This window comes from Bufo gargarizans, chromosome 4, assembly GCF_014858855.1.
Source record: "Bufo gargarizans isolate SCDJY-AF-19 chromosome 4, ASM1485885v1, whole genome shotgun sequence".
In the NCBI taxonomy this organism is placed as follows: domain Eukaryota; kingdom Metazoa; phylum Chordata; class Amphibia; order Anura; family Bufonidae; genus Bufo; species Bufo gargarizans.
The window spans coordinates 225,264,138-225,284,095 of record NC_058083.1 but is presented as its reverse complement, the minus strand read 5'-3'; the positions used below and the strand labels follow the sequence as shown (position 1 = coordinate 225,284,095).

The window sequence follows — 19,958 nt, the reverse complement described above, 5'->3', positions numbered from 1 at the left end:
GAAATCTTAAAAGCGAACTAACAAAATTAACTTACACTTGGCAGTTCTGATGCTGTGTTCTTAGCCAAAAACAGGAGTGGAACATAAAGGCAGATATTACTTAAAGTTATATTTCTTGCAGACATCTCGGGAAAATCAGCCTGCCTCATGCACAGTTTATCATCACATTTTACAAGCGGTTGTATCCCTTCAGCAAATAGCATTTATCATGTAGAGAAAGTTAATACAAGGCACTTACTAATGTATTGTGATTATCCATATTCCCTCCTTTGCTGGCTGGATTCATTTTTTTCATCATATCATCATATTATACACTGCTTGTATCCAGGGGTTATAACCATCCTGCAATCCAGCAGTGCTTGCACACTACAGGAAAAAGATCCAGCCTATGTACATTTCCACAGTCCACCAGTTCCTATAGTGTGCAAGTATGGCCACCGCTGCTTGATTTCCAGGTGGTCGTAATCCCTGGGAAAGAGCAGTGTTTAACGGGATGGAAAAATTTATCAAGCCAGCAAAGGAGGCAACATGGACAATGTCACTACTAAGACAGATTGGGGTGTAGTTCAATTTAGAGCAGGAGTCAATTTTACCAATAGCAAGAGATGGTATTTATAAAGTCTGCAAAATATTTTCTTAAAGGCGTTTCTTGTGACCCCAAAAAATTTGGATGAAGGCCAGGAATGTTCTTAATAATAAAATAAAAATTAGTCACTACTCAACCCCCTCACTGTGCCAGTACTATTGCTTCAGTGGCTTTAGTGTTTTTTTTTATGCTGCAGTGATGACGTCGCCATCGCAGTAGCATCAGTCTTGATACAGCGATGACATTCCCAACTGCTTCAGCTGACTGCTAAGGCCAGCGGTTTGATGCAATGTTCACATGGCGTAGTCAGTGATGCCACTGCTACAAAGACTGAAACTGTGGGGAGGGGGTTGAACAAGTGAGCTGGGCATATTTATTCTATTTTAAAGCAATCCTGGCTTCCTTCAAAAAATTTTGAGGTCCCAGAAAACCCTTTTAATTGAATGTTATGTATTTTGGGAGCACTCATATCACTACTAGAGATGAGCGAAGTTTTGAAAAATTTGATCCGGCTGCTTCGCCAAATTTCAACAAGAAATTCAATTTGTTACGAATTACTTTGCCACAAATCGCTTTCTATTGTGTGGAGCAGGTGCAATGACAGGAAACGGCGACCGCGACGCCCCCCCCCCCCCCCTGGTCATTCAACACCCTCAGATGCTGCATTTAATGCTGATCTCTGTATCTGTTACTCACATTAAGCTCTTAAGAGGTTAAAAAAAAATTATACTCCCCTCATCCACTTGCTCACGGACTGTTGGTTCCAGTCTCGAAAACCCGCTGAAGGATCTGCGGCAGGACTTTTTTTTCCCGTCTTACATAACGGAACAAGACAGAACTGCTATTTGTGGCCATAGAACTCTATTAGGACGGATCAAAACGGAATGCCTCTAAAGGGTTTCATTTTGCATTCCGTCTTTAATTTCCGTTATAACAGAATATACAACGCATATGTGAACCCACCCTTACCTGTGTAAGCGCGTATTAACACAATGCGATGTTTTCTCAGTTTTGCGTAAGTTTAAAATCGACCTATCCTCGGTATTGGATATCTAACTGTTGGTGGGCTGACATGGCACACCACTGATCAGCTGTTGGAAGGTGCTCTTCTGACAACCTTACTATACCAAGCACAGCGTTGTACACTGTATAGTGGCTGTGCCCGATTTTGCAGCTCAATCGTATTCACTTAACTGGGACTTAGTTGCATAAAGGTCACGTGACCGGTGGACATGATGTCACAAGACTATGAAAGCCTCTTTAAACAGATAGGTGGAGGTTCTGGGAGTTGGAACGCCACCGATCAGATACTAATAACCTCTCCTGAGGCTATCCTGATGTGTTTTTTTGCCCATATAAGAAATATATGTTATAATAATATATATATATATATATATATATATATATATTAATAAGATGGCAGCACTGACAAGAGTCAAAAGAAAGAAAGGAAAAAATGGGTGCACAGCCCAATGGGAATAAGCTCACCCACTTGCTGTTTCAGTAGCTTCCATTGAGGTGCATGAGAGATACAGCAAGCCGTGCCGTTTTCCGGTCAGCTGGTGGTCAGGACTGTGTCTCATCTCGCCTTAGAAACTGCTAGATGACACAACCCCTTTAACAAACATTCAAGAGACACAAAGGCAAGCATTCCTTCACGAATAGTCTTCATATAAACTGCATTACATTCCAGAGCAGCAAGTGTTCAATGATAGGGTCAAAGGGATTTTGTGTTTTGGGATTAGCTGAGGGAAGTGGCAATCACTGCAAAATGCTGGTACAGAAGGTGAGGTCAGGCAATCACTGCACAAATGTCACATGAAATCTGCATGTTCACATGCAGACACTAAACATGCGTTGGGTGGAATGGGATTAGATTTCTCATGAAACCAGCTGAATTTTGGTTATGTACATAAGAGAAATGGTTTAAGTAGCGTGATATGACAACCTATTGACCTCTGCCTCATTTACTTTAATTGCAGAATACTGCCAGTAAAAACACTAGATTAAATATAATTGGAAAATACTGGATTTCTTCTAAGCCAATTACAGGTATAACTCATTTTCCTAACAAAGTCCCATTGTATATGAACAATATTGCAGATTTTTTAGCATGCCTATGCCGTAGAACTAGAGTAAGACTATATTCACGTAAAGCAGTAATCATGGCAGAGAGCTGCAGCAATACTGCATGGCGGCACATGGAAAAACAATCTCATAAAATCATGGCAAACACTGCACATATACACAGTACAAATATCAGTTATGTAGTTTTATATGTAAGAGGGTCCTGAAATCTCTGGTCTTTATTGGGAAACAATAGAGAAACTTTTTTGGCTTAAAAGTTCAGGATGTGGACACCTTTCAGAAGTACAAAAAAATGTTCTTACATGTTATTGGTTAACCAATTTAGGTTGACGTCTCAATTATTTTATTCTTTATTACAACTGCTCCCTAGTTTCAGACTTTTCTTATGTAGGCATATACCATTAATACTGTACATGCTGAATGAGGTGCATGTGGGCTCAGGATACTGCTGCCTTTACCAGGCTCTCATGTAACAGTGGAGCTTCATTCCTACACTATTTTCCTCTATCAATATAGCCCATGAGGGAATCCACTCTCCCCTGTACAAACATGCTGACAAAGCATGTGAGATCTCTCATGACGAACGTGTGATCCTTACCCTCTCCTACTGTAGAATATGTGGTGCGTTCTCTCCTGCCCTCTCTCTACAGAGCCTGTCTGTGTGATCTTTCTTTCCTTCACTTGCAGATTCTATGGTGGGTTCTCTTTTTCTCCCGCTCTCTCTTTAGACAGCTGTACAGGTGATCTCTACCTATCTTCCTCTGCAAGCCCTGGGTCCTTTCTTTGCTCTCTAATAGTTTGCTCTGTGGCTGTCAACCTTTCCCCCCTTTTTGCTGCTATATCTAACAGTGAGAGGAGGGAGGATAGAGCAGATCCAGTGCCATAGCAGCAAGGGACAGTGTACTGTTGGTTTGATGTGAGAAGTGCATCCAACTATGTGAAGGAGCTGCACACACTGTACAGCAGATTTTTTTTTGGGTAAATTTATACTAAGACTACCTAGAAAGTTGCTTAATTTTGCATTTATCAAGCAAATGAACAACAACTTTTGCCTTTAACAAAACTGCATATAGAAGCTTCTACATCTATAACAATGTTTGGTGTGGTGAAGTACCTTAAATACTTCTGAGAAGGGAAATCTATTTATTGCATTCAGAGAATGGACCCTCAGAGATCTTTATTGATTTAATATACTCCTAGTCTATCCAAGCATATTCTGAATATAGTATACTAGAAGCCTCAATATCCATATTAAGTGGAATTAAACACAATTAGGGCTCATGCACACGACCGTATGCCCTCTGAGACAAACGGACCGTGAGCGGGCCATATGTCCTGGAGCGGCTTACATCGTGCGCACAGAAGCGCACAGCATCATAGGTTACTATGATGCTGTGCGCATCAGGCTGCCCGACGGACTATTGTCCTGCACTAATATGATATTATAAGTGCAAGACAATAGCCCTGTGGGCGGCCCAATGCACACAGTATCATAGTAACCTATGATGCTGTGCGCTCCCGTGCGCACAATGTATGTCGCTCCGGGACATATGGCCCGCTCACGGACCGTAAGTCTTGGAGGGCATACGGTCGTGTGCATGAGCCCTAATGCTTAGCTATAACTTGCACCAATAACTACCTCCTGTTAATATTTCAATCAATATGAAAAGGCATAGGGTAGCGAGCTGCAGTCAGGTTGCATAATACAAAACACCCAACATTGGGTTCAGGGGCACCAAAGTACTCATATGAATGAGTAGAGGGCTTCAACAGTCAGAAAATATAACAGCTCAACAATAATTTATCAACCAAAGGAACTGGATATTAAAACAATACAAACAACCTTTTCTTAAAGTAATTTTTTTTGTCCTCTTCATAGTATGCTGTGAAAATGGATGAAAGTTGTAAACTTACCAAGTCTTGATTAGAACTCACTTACTGTATAGATTTTATTAAATGTATGTATAGTCATAGTTACTTTAAATACTATATTACTTTTATACTGAAAGACCTTGGCATGCCTACAGACTATCATCAGCCAAAAATATGGCAAAAGAATATCATTTTGGTAAACATTTGGCTGGTATGCATCCAAAATGTATTTTTTTTTTTCATTCCAATCTTACAGCTCAAAAATGTGTTCCAATTGTAAAGCTCAAATCAGTGATGCCCTTAACATTCATGCATTAAGTTCAACTGTCCATGTACATAACGTTTGTTCATGGTGGGTGACAGTAAAATAAAAGATCACTTTAGGCATCTGAACTTTGACTTGGTAACTATTCTTCATGACACACTTTCTGTAAACTGGAGGTCAAACATTTAAGGGCAACACACATCTAACAGGCCTGTTTCTGTTTTATCCTCATGTCCTTACATTCTTTTTACAAGCCGGGCTTCTGATCACTTGTCCACTTTATTTACTTTATGGACTCCTGAGGACACTAGGGCATGCAAGGCACATTACTCAAGAATATGGATGAGTGGATGACAACAGACAAAATATAAACAGATACTTGAATAACATTTCACCACCAGCATCATCAATAACTATTTAATTAGAAAAGTGTCACACTATAGATAAAGAATTAAAAAGGGCTTAATAAGTTGCTAGAACGTCATGTTATAAAAAGTAATGTAGCTGGTTAGGCTTCAATAGCCCTTTAAATCAGCGAGAAACCAATAGTTCTTTACCTGACTAAGCATAGAAAAAAATATTTAAATATTCAGACCCTCAGAAACATCTTAAAACATAAAAATGTAACCTGAGAAATGATGTGCATTTTCAGTATTGTGGACTGCAAGAATTGTCCAGTCTGCTGTCCTATAAGCCATAGCCCTAGTGTCAACAGAACTCAATTAGTCATGTCAGAATTCAATACTATAAAAATCAACTTAAAGGGTTGGCCAATATCTACATATTAAAATGTAAAACTCTCATAAACTTTAATTTTTTGTTATCCTTGCAACCAATAGAGGATTCCAGATTACTGTGTTGACATTGCCGCTACTGGCGCCTGCAATTTTAGAACTGAGATATACTACCATTCAGATATGCTTGTGGGTATAAAACATAACAGTTTATAGGCTTTTTACAATTTAATGTAAATACTGGCCAACACCTTTAAAGGGGGTTAAGAAAGGGCTTATTTTCCCATACAAAGTTCCACATCTGTCATGTACTATGTCTAGCATGGCAAGTCCTTCCCATTCAAGTAAAGGTGGTTGAAATGCTATACCTGACACAAACCATGTGCAGACAAGGTGCCGTTGCTGGAAAAAAAGCAAAACAGTTTTTATGACCCTGGACAACGTATTTAAGGTTGGGGCTACACAATGACTTGCCACACCAAATTTCACTCCAAAGATTTCTTCCTACAGTAGAACTTAGATGAAACTTTCAACAACAAAATGTCAAGGGGAATGTTAGTTGTTTAACCAACGTAGGTTGGTCACCAAATCTAAAGGCCCCTTTACACGGGGTAATGAAAATTATCAGTAACAAATTGAACGTTCTCAATAATTCCCTGATCATGAATGGAGGTGATAACTACATTTACATGCAGCAATCATCTCCTCTGTATGAGGATGAGCAATCACTGCAATCATACAGATTCATCATTTCTGTCAGCAGATCACTGTTTACACAGGACAATCTGCTGGTAGCAAGCCATAATTTTGGGTGCTGCATCAAAACTGCTTTCACCCGATGAACAAGTGTTTGCTTGTTCTTAGGGTGATCAATGTCAGCTTTACACAGGGCAATAATCGGTCCAATAATTTTCTTGTGCAAAGAGGCCTTAAGAGTGAAGATGACAGTGATGTTTTTAGCTTTCGCTATTTCCTTGAAGAGCACATTCTGCCCAATTCATGAAACAGGAATGAACATGAGAGACCACTTGATGGATCAAAGAGTTGTTTGGGATGTTGTTGTTTAGACTTCTAGCTGCAGAAGATAAGCTGCCACCCTCAAAACAAATAGGATATAAGATAGTAAATGAGATTTACCCTGATCACCTGGACAATGACTGCCGAACAGAAGCAAATATTTCCATATGACTAACAGCATGAAAAAATATTACAATTCTCAAACACAACCTATTTATGATTTTATAAAAGACTATGCTCTTACTTAATGAAGTTACTCTTCTTCAGAAATCATTGTTTATGTGTGCAGAATAACCAAAAGCATATCTAAAGTATACACTGCTATATCCCCATCATCTAATGTACCTTCTTAAGTCAGTTATGTGCAAAAGTTACAGAGGTTACATGATCCACACATAACATTGCATACAGCCATGCATGTGCATCCAATATCTCCAACGGTCCATAAAATGTGTACATTCTTACAGGAATAGATGACAAATGGCTTTCAACAGAAAAACTAGTCATCCATGCCTATGTACTATAGCTGCTGTGCACTACATGCATTACTAGGGAAGTATGTTCTTCTTCAGGTCCCCTTCTCAAGTTACGGGTTCTGTCAGTTACCTGCCCTGGAATAAGCCATCTGTGGATTCATACTAGTTGTTAGACAAATAGTAATGAATTCTAAACTCTGACCCAGAACTAAATAACCCCCTCTCTAATTCCGAGAGAGTCAAACTATATAGCACTCCTGGGTTTGTCAATTTTCATCAAAGAATTCAAAGCTCACAGTCCAATTTAGTTGACAAATTGCAAGATGTGCATTAATATGCAAAAATAATATGTGGTAAAATATCTTAACAGAATAATTAGTTCAATCATTCCTATTTATTTGAATAACACCAAAAACATACATTTCAAGGCTTCTATGTTACATCTGTTTGAAATTAGATTGCTTGTCTAAAGCCTGGCATTCCTTTAATCCTGACAGTTATAATTTTCTTGGAAGACTATTCAGTGTTATAGGAGTTTAATAAAAATTACTAATGCCATAAAAAAAATATATATATTAAGATATACCACAATATGCGCTGGTAATGATTAATATGTAGAGGACCCGTTTCTCGCATATGCCCTTATTTGTAAAACTTTATTCAATTCTTCTTTCTATAAATTATGCCTAGAGGAGAAATCTGGGAAACAACGTAAGCCTTTACCATCACATAGATCCTCTAAAACGTCTTCCCTGCGTCTGACCAAGCTGTGACATTTAAGTTCAGAAGTGGTATGGACAAAGCTGATAAGGGGATTTTTAACTTTTTCATATGGGGAAAACTGCTGTGTATAAATGCTTGCCAACAATGTAAGGTAGTATATATCGGGGAATTTACAGATCTTTTATAGGTTGGGTTTGAAGTAAAATAAAAAAAATCTCTAAAATTGTTGTTTTTTTGTAATTTTTTGTCCAGTGTGGGAAATTGAAATTAAGAATGATATTAATAAACTGATTATTATTGAGCCAAAGTTTGGTTAAAAAAGGGCATTCCCCAAAAATATGTACCAAAGAGCCTGCTTGACCGCAACCTCTCCAGCATAGGATTTAAGATATTTGGGAATATTTTAGACAGTTTATAGGGCTTTTATACCAGCTCCATAGGATGTTTGCTTAAACTTCATGATGGTTCACACAAGAAGAACTGTTTATTATTATTTTATAAGTTTTAGACCATGTAAATGACGTCTCTTTCCTATATAATTATATGCTTCATTATGTGTTTCGTCCTATGTTTAGGGACGGTAAGGGGAATAGTTTTCCCTTTTTACTGTTCTTCAGATAACCAACAATAATAGCCGTTTCTAAACTGCATGAGAATCTTAATGCTTTCCACAAGTGCAGTATGTTGGTGATCAGGATCTTAACATCTTCAGTTAGTGTAGTACATCGATTGTAAGAATCTTAATGTCTTCCAGCAGTGCAGTGTGAGGTGGTAAGGGTCTTAATGTCTTTCACCAGTGCAGTATGTTGTTGGTAGGGATCGTCTATCAGTGTAGTGCTTTAATGGTAAGGATCTTAATGTCTTCCACCAATGTAGTGCGTTTGTGGCAGAGAACATAAAGGGGACCTGTAACTTCTCTTGACATGTTTTTTTCTTAAAGACTTAAACCTCATGCAGATGTCCGTGGAACATGGTCCGTGAGATACTGGACTGGCATTGCAGGAGTGCACGGTGTCATTGGTTGCAACCAATGATGCCATGCGCTCCTGCAATGCCAGGCCGGTATCTCACGGACCGTGTTCCACTGATGTCTGCATGAGGCTTTACATTCCTCATGTCATGCAAATTCTGGCAAATCTTTTAATATAATTCTGTTTTGTGCCATGTGTGTTTTATATTACTCCTGCTAGAAGTTAGGAATGAATCCCTAGCAGTTTGCAGGGAAGGTCTAGATGGGTGTTACCAGTTGGGGGGTGTCCCTGCACAACCTGACACTATTTAATCAGTGACGCAACTGGAAGACAGAGATACAACCCCAAATTGCCACCCAGATAAACTTTTATTGCAGACTACTAGCAGTATTAAGGTTAACAGGGAAATGGCACAAAATAGAGTCATAAAATAGATGCTCCAGAATTGCTATTTCATGGAGAGGTAATGCAGTGCATTGGTGGCAAGCATCTTAACATTTTCCACCTGTGCAGTCTATGTTGGTAGTAAGGATCTTGACATTTCCACCAGTGCAGTGCAGTGGTGGAAGAATTAACAAACATTAACAAATGTCAATTTTTGAACATTAGAAACCATGATCAAAATGCAAACAAAAACTATTCCAGAAGTCCTGGAGGGAGGAAAATGTAAACCTATGTTGGGGAGACAAAAAATATAAATCAGGTATCAGATAACTTTGTCTGGGAGATCAAAGTGAAGAAAATGAAAAACCAAGGTAACGCTAGGTTCACACTAGCTTTCAGAAATCTGGCAGGCTGTTGCGGCAGAGGAACAGCTTGCAAGTGTTTACCGTATCCAGCATGTATGACTTTTTGTCTGGCATTTCTGCCAGAAAGTGGCCGGATCCCATTATAGTCAATGAGGATCCAACAGTTGATGGGCTATGGCAGATAGGGTGAACTCCAGCATACTGTTCCTCTGCAGATAAAGCCTGCTGGATTTCTGAAGCCAGAGGTGAACCTAGCGTAAGCAATGTTGAGGACTGCAATGTACTGCTAGATCAGTCACATCAGCAGCAGTCTTGCGGTTTCCTATACTGTATTTAGCTAGCAGCTAAAGTGTTTTGTCTACAACTTCTCAAACAAGTACTTTATTAGACAAGAACTAGTTTGCAGATTAAACTAACAGATGCATCATGTACCATTTTGAGGCATTCTGATAACCTATGTCTAACAACTGCCAAGTGAAAACTAACAGGCTTTTTGTATGTAGTAGAAGTCTGCTGCAATATTGGTATGCACAACAAAGACGTTATCAAAGCAGAAAATAACTCTGGAAAAGTCCTTAAGATACTGACCACAGAAGTTGTGTATTGGTGACATATCTGGGTTGTCTTTTATAGATGTAGATAGTTATTTTGGCCAGGACAATTTATAAAAATGTCTAACTGCCTCTTGGGCTATATATACAGCATAGATGTGTGTTTAACAAGGCAGTCATGTACTGAAGGGTCACTCTTTGGAGACACTATTGCACGATCCATATCTTTTCATACTTTTTCTCCTTGGCAGCTTGAAAACTACATTCAAGATAGCATGAAAAAAGAGATGGTGGAGATGCAAAAGCACGCAGTTCAAAATCACACTGCTATGATGATGGAGATTGGGACAAATCTGCTGAATCAGACTGCAGAGCAGACCAAGAAGCTAACAGACGTTGAAGCCCAAGTAAGCCCATATTACCACATTTTGTATTGTTTGCTATAATGGAATTTGTTTTCTTGAAGCTGGAGACCATGTTTCTCTTTATTGAAGAATATTTAAGTATAGTCATGTACAGTTTGCAATGTTTATTTAAAATGTACGGTATGTTCCTTTAACATACTCCGGAAGAAACATGGTCTGTAAAATGCTTCATAAATCTCTGGATCAGATTCTAACCTCTAGACTAAGGCATTTATGTTCCCCATAAATCACCCTAACCAAACGAGTTGGTCTTACCACCCAGTGTTAGCCCCAGCAGCAGTTCAATGTTTTTACAGTACATACGTACATATAGACATAATTTGCACAATCGAACCGAAAAATTGGTCAAAGCTGGACACAAGTGTTGTACTAGCAGTTAAATTAAACCTAAGAATGCTATCCTTTATCAATTTAAAGTACCAATAATAAAAAGTGGAGAATGGTTGCAAACCAAAACGCAGCATGTTCTATATTCCGTATTTTCACGCAGCCCTGGCCCCATAGAAGTGAATGGGGTGTCAGTGAAAAACGCATTGCATCTAGAAGCAAGCGTTTTTCACTAATGGTTGCTAGGAGATGTTGTTTGTGAACCTTAAGTTTTTTATCACGCATGTAAAAAACGCATCAAAACGCATTGCACCCGCGCAGAAAAAACTGGCAATCGCAGACAAAACTGACTGAACTTGCTTGCAAAATGGTGCGAGTTTGCCTGAACGCATCTGGACCTAATCCGTCACGCTCGTGTGAAAGAGGCCTTAATCTAGCCTTTTTCCTTTAATTGACGTACATTCAAAAATGTCATTATCATTACTTGGTTTTAGTTTTCTAACTTTTAGTAAAGAGTAACAATTCAAGCATTAGACTGGTTGCTATAAGGCAATGTTCCTGGTGACAAGTTGTTCGTTAATGTGCTAATTATGTACAACTATTAATTACTTCCTTTTGTTCAAAGGAAGGGGACTGTGTGGAGACCTACTCATACATCATTTCTCTAAACTGACATCAGCTGTTTTTGAATGAATGGCAACAGAGGCTTTTAACGTCAGTTGTTTCAAAACAGTTAACTTTAAAATTATTTTTTGGTGGTGATTTATAGTTCCATCCAAAATCCTGAAAAATATAGACCCCGATCATCAGTCCGCAGAAACCAGATTAGAAAAACAGCAAAGCATGGCTTCATCAGTGTAATAAGGTGTACTTGTAATATCTACCATAATAAATATGCATAAAGCAAGTTGATTCAACAAAAGATTGCATCCGAAACTTAAACCTTTATTTGTGAAAATGTACGGAGAGGATAATAAAAAGCTAGAACGACACAAACGGGTCTCTCCCAAGGACTCTAGAAATGTGAAATCATATCCTCAAGTAAAAATTTTACATGACGGATATGAGTAATGAGTTCTTCCTGTCAACAGACATGGGCTCCAGATGAAAGAAGTCAATGTAGCAGTTACACAAATAGTATTGTCTGAACAGCATGTAGCATGATGAGGCAAATTCTGCAAACGTCCATAGCCCTGCTTTCCTTCCGAGACATTCTCATCATTGGAATAAATAACATTCCTAAGAATGCGCTAAGCCAAAAACATATCTGAAACTATTTCATTTCCAAAAACGTAGTCAGAAGTTTGTAATGTCTCAGGTATGCCATATGTTTAAAGTGTGATAACCGAAGAAGCTTGAGTTTAAGGCCCCCTGCAGACAAGCATGTCCGGTTTAGGTCCGGATGCGTTGCGCCTGCGTTCAGTGAAAACTGAGCGAGTTTGCAGACAAAGTCATTCAGTTTTGCCTGCGTTCATATTCAGTTGTTCAGTTTTTATCGCTCGGGTGCAATGCATTTTGCACGCGCTTGATAAAAAACGGAATGTGGTACCCGAACCCGGACTTCTTCACTGAAGTTCGGGGATCTGTAGATTTTATTATTTTCCATTATAACATGGGTATAATGGAAAATAATAGCATTCTTTAATACAGAATGCAAAGTCAAATGTCAATTGAGGGTAAAAAAAATTATAAAAACATCACTCACCCCATCCACTTGATCGTGCAGCCAGGATCCTCTTCTTTCTTCTTCTTTAGGGACCTGAAAAAGGACCTTCGCTGAAGTCATCGCGCTCACCTTGTGGTGAGCGCGGTGACGTCAGCGCAGGTCCTGCTGAATAATGATAGATGAACCTTCTATCTTCATTCAGCAGGACCTGCGCTGACGTCACCGCGCTCACCACATGGTGAGTGTGATGACGTCAGCGAAGGTCCTTTTTTCAGGTCCTTAAAGAAGAGGATCCCGGCTACGCGATCAAGTGGATGGGGTGAGTAATGTTTTTATTAATTTTTTAACCCTCAAGTGACATTGGACACAGCATTCTGTATTAAAGAATGCTATTATTTTCCATTATAACCATGTTATAATGGAAAATAATAAAGTAAACGGGGTCCCGGGTCGTTCATCCCTCGTCTCCTTAGCAACCATGCGTGAAAATCGCATTTTCACTCAGCCCCATTCATTTCTATGGGGCCTGCGTTGTGTGAAAAACACATAATATAGAACATGCTGTGATTTTCACGCAACGCACAAGTAATGCATGAAAAACATCGCTCATGTACACAGCCACATTGAAATGAATGGGTCAGGATTCAGTGCGGGTGCAATACGTTCACCTCACGCATTGCACCCGCGCAGAATACTCGCCCGTGTGAAAGGGACCAAAAGGGGGGTTTCCAACCATACACATAATGGCTCAACAAGGGACTCAACAAGGGATCATTTTGTAATCAGTGGGGGATTCACATAGATCCAAGGAACAGAGTTTATTTTCGCAGGGGCAAGAGGGCATGAAATTGGTGTTGAGGGAGCTGCAGCATTCTTAAATGCTAAAAATATATATATATATATATATATATATATATATATATATATATATATATTTTGAATTTTTTCATACTCGCCGCTTTCCCCCACAAACTCAAACTGGTGCTGGAATACACAGAGGACTAATCCTTGAGTCCTCACCTTTATGTATGCACATTCATTAATCCATGTAATGTATTCATGCGTGGTTTGAAGATGCACGACAGGGGAAGGTGGGTGATTATGGACACAAGTTAGTGACTGTAGGTCAGTAGTAGCAGTACTATTCATGTAGTATTGCACTGAATAGGGCTTGGGAAAGTGACCAATTTCCTTAATACTTGTTCTGGACACAGACTGTGTGCGATATTAAGAAACAGACTCTGAAAAAGGCTCTACTAGAGGGTCCAGACCGCCATGGTACAAGAAAGGGCTACTTTTAACTCCAGTTTTTAATTTTAATAAAAGTTTTAAAATAAAATGTGATATACCTAAATTTTATGAACAAGAACAACAGACTAGTGCACACTGCTAAGGCAATATACTAAACCAGAAAACAGCAGTAGAAAAAGCTGACACATCATACTGATATCAATCGACAATGCATTGAGAAGTACTTTTTATTTCAGAGCATTTGCGGATTTTGTTTCAAACTCTCACAATACCACTTTACTGATGTAGTATTAATCTATTTAAGGCCCCTTTACTTGGGAAACTCCATCCCAATAAATGCCCAGACCATGCGTGCGTGTAAAGGGTCCTTAAGTCTCAGTGGTTGATAAGATGCATCCAAAGATTAGATGAAAGAAAGAAAAGAAGTACTGACACCACTGTTTCTTTCAAAATTTAGGGCAGGGTTTCTCAACTCCGGTCCTCGGGACCCACCTACCAGTCATGTTTTTAGGATTTCCTGAGTGTTGAGCAGGTGATATAATTAGTGTTCATGCATCAGGACTGACCACAGGTATTCATTCTGTGGGATATTTTTAAATCCTGACCGGTAGGTGGGTCCAGAGGACCGGAGTTAAGAAACCCTGATTTAGGGAAAACATTTTAACACTATTTAAAACTGTATGAATAAAAAACAAACAAAAAAAACTAAATAATGGAGGAGAGCTACCGTTGTGGAAATTTCTAATTGAGAATGTCTTGCCTAGGTCCTGTTTGGCTTGCATTCAGTGGTGAAGTATACATAGTGCTGCTTGTGTCTCATTTCTTAATACAGTTGTATTCTGCAAAAATTCAAGTAACCTTCGTTAACGTTATAAGTAGTTAATAAAGAATGTACTCAACAAATAAAATTCCATACTCATGGCTGTGCAAGCAAGATATTATATATTTATATTTCATATTGCATGAAAGATACTGTTACATATCTGTTAATCTCAATTAACATAGACCATTCTAACTGCTTAGATAGTTCCTGCAGCAGAGTCCAAAAAAAGAAGCCATATATATATATATATATATATATATATATATATATATATATATATATATACATACAGTCCAGACCAAAAGTTTCGACACACCTTCTCATTGAAAGAGTTTTCTTTATTTTCATGACTATGAAAATTGTAGATTCACACTGAAGGCATCAAAACTATGAATTAACACATGTGGAATTATATACGTAACAAAAAAGTGTGAAACAACTGAAAATGTGTCATATTCTAGGTTCTTCAAAGTAGCCACCTTTTGCTTTGATTACTGCTTAGCACACTCTTGGCATTCTCTTGATGAGCTTCAAGAGGTAGTCACCTGAAATGGTTTTCACTTCACAGGTGTGCCCTGTCAGGTTTAATAAGTGGGATTTCTTGCCTTATAAATGGGGTTGGGACCATCAGTTGTGTTGTGGAGAAGTCAGGTGGATACACAGCTGAGTCCTACTGAATAGACTGTTAGAATTTGTATTATGGCAATAAAAAAGCAGCTAAGTAAAGAAAAACAAGTGGCTATCATTACTTAAAGAAATGAAGGTCAGTCAGTCCGAAAAATTGGAAAAACTTTGAAAGTGTCCCCAAGTGCAGTCACAAAAACCATCAAGCGCTACAAAGAAACTGGCTCACATGCGGACAGCCCCAGGAAAGGAAGACCAAGAGTCACCTCTGCTGCGGTTCATCCGAGTCACCAGCCTCAGAAATCGCAGGTTAACAGCAGCTCAGATTAGAGACCAGGTCAATGCCACACAGAGTTCTAGCAGCAGACACATCTCTAGAACAACTGTTAAGAGGAGACTGTGTGAATCAGGCCTTCATGGTAGAATATCTGCTAGGAAACCACTGCTAAGGACAGGCAACAAGCAGAAGAGACTTGTTTGGGCTAAAGAACACAAGGAATGGACATTAGACCAGTGGAAATCTGTGCTTTGGTCTGATGAGTCCAAATTTGAGATCTTTGGTTCCAACCACCGTGTCTTTGTGTGATGCAGAAAAGGTGAACGGATAGACTCTACATGCCTGGTTTCCACCGTGAAGCATGGAGGAGGAGGTGTGATGGTGCTTTGCTGGTGACACTGTTGGGGATTTATTCAAAATTGAAGGCATACTGAACCAGCATGGCTACCACAGCATCTTGCAGCGGCATGCTATTCCATCCGGTTTGCGTTTAGTTGGACCATCATTTCTTTTTCAACAGGACAATGACCCCCAAACACACCTCCAGGCTGTGTAAGGGCTATTTGACCATGAAGGAGAGTGATGGGGTGCTGCGCCAGATGACCTGGCCTCCACAGTCATCGGACCTGAACCCAATCGAGATGTTTCGGGTGAACTGGACCTCGGAGTGAAGGCAAAAGGGCCAACAAGTGCTAAGCATCTCTGGGAACTCCTTCAAGACTGTTGGAAGACCATTTCAGGTGACTACCTCTTGAAGCTAATCAAGAGAATGCCAAGAGTGTGCAAAGCAGTAATCAAAGCAAAAGGTGGCTACTTTGAAGAACCTAGAATATGTTGTTTCACACTTTTTTGTTACGTATATAATTCCACATGTGTTAATTCATAGTTTTGATGCCTTCAGTGTGAATCTACAATTTTCATAGTCATGAAAATAAAGAAAACTCTTTGAATGAGAAGGTGTGTCCAAACTTTTGGTCTGTACTGTATATAGCTGAGAATCACAAGTTAATGACCACTGTTATAGCACAAGAAAAAGATGAAGTGTAAGAATATGAGTTTCATGATCATATGAGCTGTATCATGTGGTATACATCACTCAATCAGTTTCCTTCATTTCAATAGGTATTTAATCAAACAAGCCGCCTTGAACTTCAGCTTCTAGAAAACTCTTTTTCAACCAACAAACTGGAGAGGCAAATAACTGATCAAACTACTGAAATAAACAAGCTACAAGACAAGAACAGGTATGGTATCAACTTCTTTTTGTCTTTGCGAGACTAATCTCAACTAAAAGCTATGTTGAATATTTTGGAAAACATTTGAAAGAGCAACGACTAATAACTTTTTACAATGCAATCGACTTAACCAAATTAAATTAGATTTTAATTGAATTTCCTCAAGATTCCTACTTCTCTTTATTGTCTGGAAGTTTGATGTGCAGCTCCATGAACAATGATAGAGTATTGCCCTGACATTAAAGCAACCATGAAAACATTTCACTCGCCCAGTACATTCCTGACAGCTACAAAGTTGTTTTGAACGCTGTATAGTAGTATTGGGTAACACATGTCTATTCATTGTGCACTGCCGGTAGACAGTGTTTTTAACAAGGTGATTATTACGGTGATCATGCTCATTTCCCCAGTCATCAATAGAGGAAATACCATCTGTTTTCATAAAACAGCAATTGTGCCAAAGTTCAGGGGTTCTTCCTCAGGACGGAGATAAAAAAGCATTTCCACAGACACAATGACATATTATTCTCTCTTTCTGTCTAATACATCCCGTCCTGTGCCTGGAAAATTTATGCGGTGTGAGTTATACTGCAGACAAACAATATCAAACTATACGCTCTACATGTAGATAGAAAAATACATAACCCTTCCTTACACTGGATTAACATGTCCAACCTTCAGCTTTAATGAATGTTGGAAACGGCAGTAAGAAAAGATACAAAAATGTTTTAGAGTACAATGAATTAGTAATGATCCTTATGTAGCATAAAAAGTATAGTTAAGTATACATGGTATAGCAACTGCAGAGCTGTGAAAAAGTGTTTCCCATTCTAGCTACACCCCCCCCCCCCCCCAATATTTCTCATTTCCTACAATGAAGTCTCACCCAATTCTCAATAGATATAAACGTCCTAAAAGCTGAAATCAGTATATTACATAGCTATCGAACCCAAAGGTCATGTGATTAACCTTACTGTAACTGTAGAAATTACATTTTTCAGATGAAAGAAAAATGAATCATAAAATATGTATTAGCCTACAAAGGATTAAGGGTAAAGGTGGCTCACACACACATAAACCCCCACCCAAAAAAAGACACTGCACTTTTTGTGGCACTTTTCATGAAATTATTTAACCCCTTGAGGAAAGGGTGATTTTCAATTTTTTTGTTTTTTTACTCCCTTTCCTCCAGGAGCAATAACTTTTTTTATTTTTCCATTTACATAGCTATATGAGGGCTCATTTTTTGCTAGACAAGATGTAATTTCTAATGGCACCATTTTATATTGCATATGATGTAGTGGGAAGCTGGAAAAAATCATACCAAAACTTGATGTGAACAGCTCCTTTCTGTGGGTGGGCAGCAGCTCATCCAAATCACAACCAAGCTGCATAACAGCCAGCTCATGCTAACCCCTTCTCCTGTCTTACTCGTCTGCATAGAGTCCCTCACACACAGCCCCAGCGATTCCACTAATAAACAGCACTATAGTATGCAATAGACCCCATACCCAATTTCCTTCCCCACTGTCTACAAAGAGAAACAGTTATATATTTCAACAAATTTAGAAGTATGGATCAATGAAGGCAAGGCATATGAGAAGCACCTGAGATCGCTCTGCCAGCACTGAGGGAAGGAAAGGAGCAGGGAATCTACTAGGCATGTTAGTCTACAACTGAAAGCAGGAGAAGGTGGCCCAGAATTTCTGCCATAGAAGAAACAGCAGGCGGTGCTCCCAGGGAGAAAAGTGCAATGTAAATGAAAAACATCATATTTTTATTGCATGTATAGTGTAATAAAGCTTTATTTGAAACGCCCTGTTCATTGCATTGTAAGGGTACCGCCACATGGTTAGTTTTCTGCATGAAAAAACCTGACCGTGTGGTCCTAACATAGTTTTTTCAGGACAATTGCTGTAATATACACTTGCAAACCACTAAGAAGGCAATTTCTTTGAGTCAAATATTCTTGACTAATAACATACTGTAAGTGTAATAGTAAACTAGGGTTTAAAACATTGTGAACTTGTTTGCACTTCATTTCAGCACTGTATTGAAGCTGGCTTACTGACTTAAGCTCAGTTATTTTAATCTGTTATCATTTGTGGTCGGTCCACTTCTCGCTTCCTTCTTATTGTATACATCTGTTTTGGGCTGAGATTGGGGATAGATTTTGCTACATTTCAACAGAAAGCTGTGAATGTATGAAATACATTATTTTCAGATTTGGACACCAGTGGCACTTATCATTAATCATTATTATTTACAGAAATGTAATCTCCAGAAGCCGACTGCAACTCTTATACAACTAGGCTCTACTATCCACACTCCTCCTAGTAACCCCTATTTGCCATTACTGCTTACCAGTCAATGTTACAGACCCACATCTGAAATAAATACAACTTGACACAATAAAGATGTGATAACAACCCTGACTTTATCACCCTGAGCTTGTAAAAAAGTCTCTCATTGCCAGGGTTAAACCCTGTTATCTAGGTTTCCATATGTATTAGGTTAGCTAACATTTTTAACATTCCAGTAGTCCCATCTGTTATAAATAGAAGTAATAAATACCCCATGCTGGCTGAACAGACAACTGACATGGCTTTTGTCACCTTTCTAATACTTCAAGAATAAAATACAAGAGTGTGCAACATAACACGGCTTAAGTAAAATCAATCAACAGACTACCCACTGGAGTTTACACATGACACAATAAATTACTGTTAAATCAGGTCTCTAGACACTTAAATGCCTAACGTTCAATATAATACACATCCAACAGATGAGGTTTACACATAAAACCCAATCTAAAAATGTTTTAAAGACCATGTAGAAGAGCATACGGCACCTGATTTTCACATAATTCGTTTCATTTGGCCACCAGAAAGCTTGTACATTGACACCAGAAATTCAGAAGTCAGTTTCAACACTTCAATGTAGCTTTTCCAGTGACCAAACAGACATCAATACATATGTACTCAAAAAGGAGCCTTCAGAAAATTGCTAGGGCATTAGGAATTTTAGCTCAACGTGTGCTCTGTTCTTTTAAATATAGTAACTAAATTCCAGAAAACAGGAGATAAATGCCTTATTTTATTTTTTTATTTTTTATTCTCCCTTCCCACCAACTTCCATAAATACAAAAGAGATTGTAAGAATTGGTCTATAGTGCACAAACATGACTTTCTTTGAACTCACTCCATTCACTACTATAGAAGTCCTGATAGGGACCAGCATCTATCAGCCATTTATGGCATACACTGTGGATATATCATAACTGTCTGAGACAGGAACG

General features: G+C 38.8%; 2 protein-coding genes across 2 annotated transcripts in view; one reads left to right on the top strand and one right to left on the bottom strand.

The window, feature by feature from the left end:
* MCPH1 (microcephalin 1) overlaps positions 1 to 19,958 on the bottom strand; it is a 248,096-nt gene that overhangs the window by 119,428 nt on the left and 108,710 nt on the right. The window lies entirely within an intron of this gene.
* ANGPT2 (angiopoietin 2) overlaps positions 1 to 19,958 on the top strand; it is a 41,056-nt gene that overhangs the window by 4,886 nt on the left and 16,212 nt on the right. Inside the window, exons 2-3 of the mRNA XM_044290212.1 lie at positions 10,284 to 10,439; positions 16,548 to 16,669. Of these exons, the coding sequence (XP_044146147.1) occupies positions 10,284 to 10,439; positions 16,548 to 16,669 (278 nt within the window). The remainder of the gene's footprint in view (positions 1 to 10,283; positions 10,440 to 16,547; positions 16,670 to 19,958) is intronic.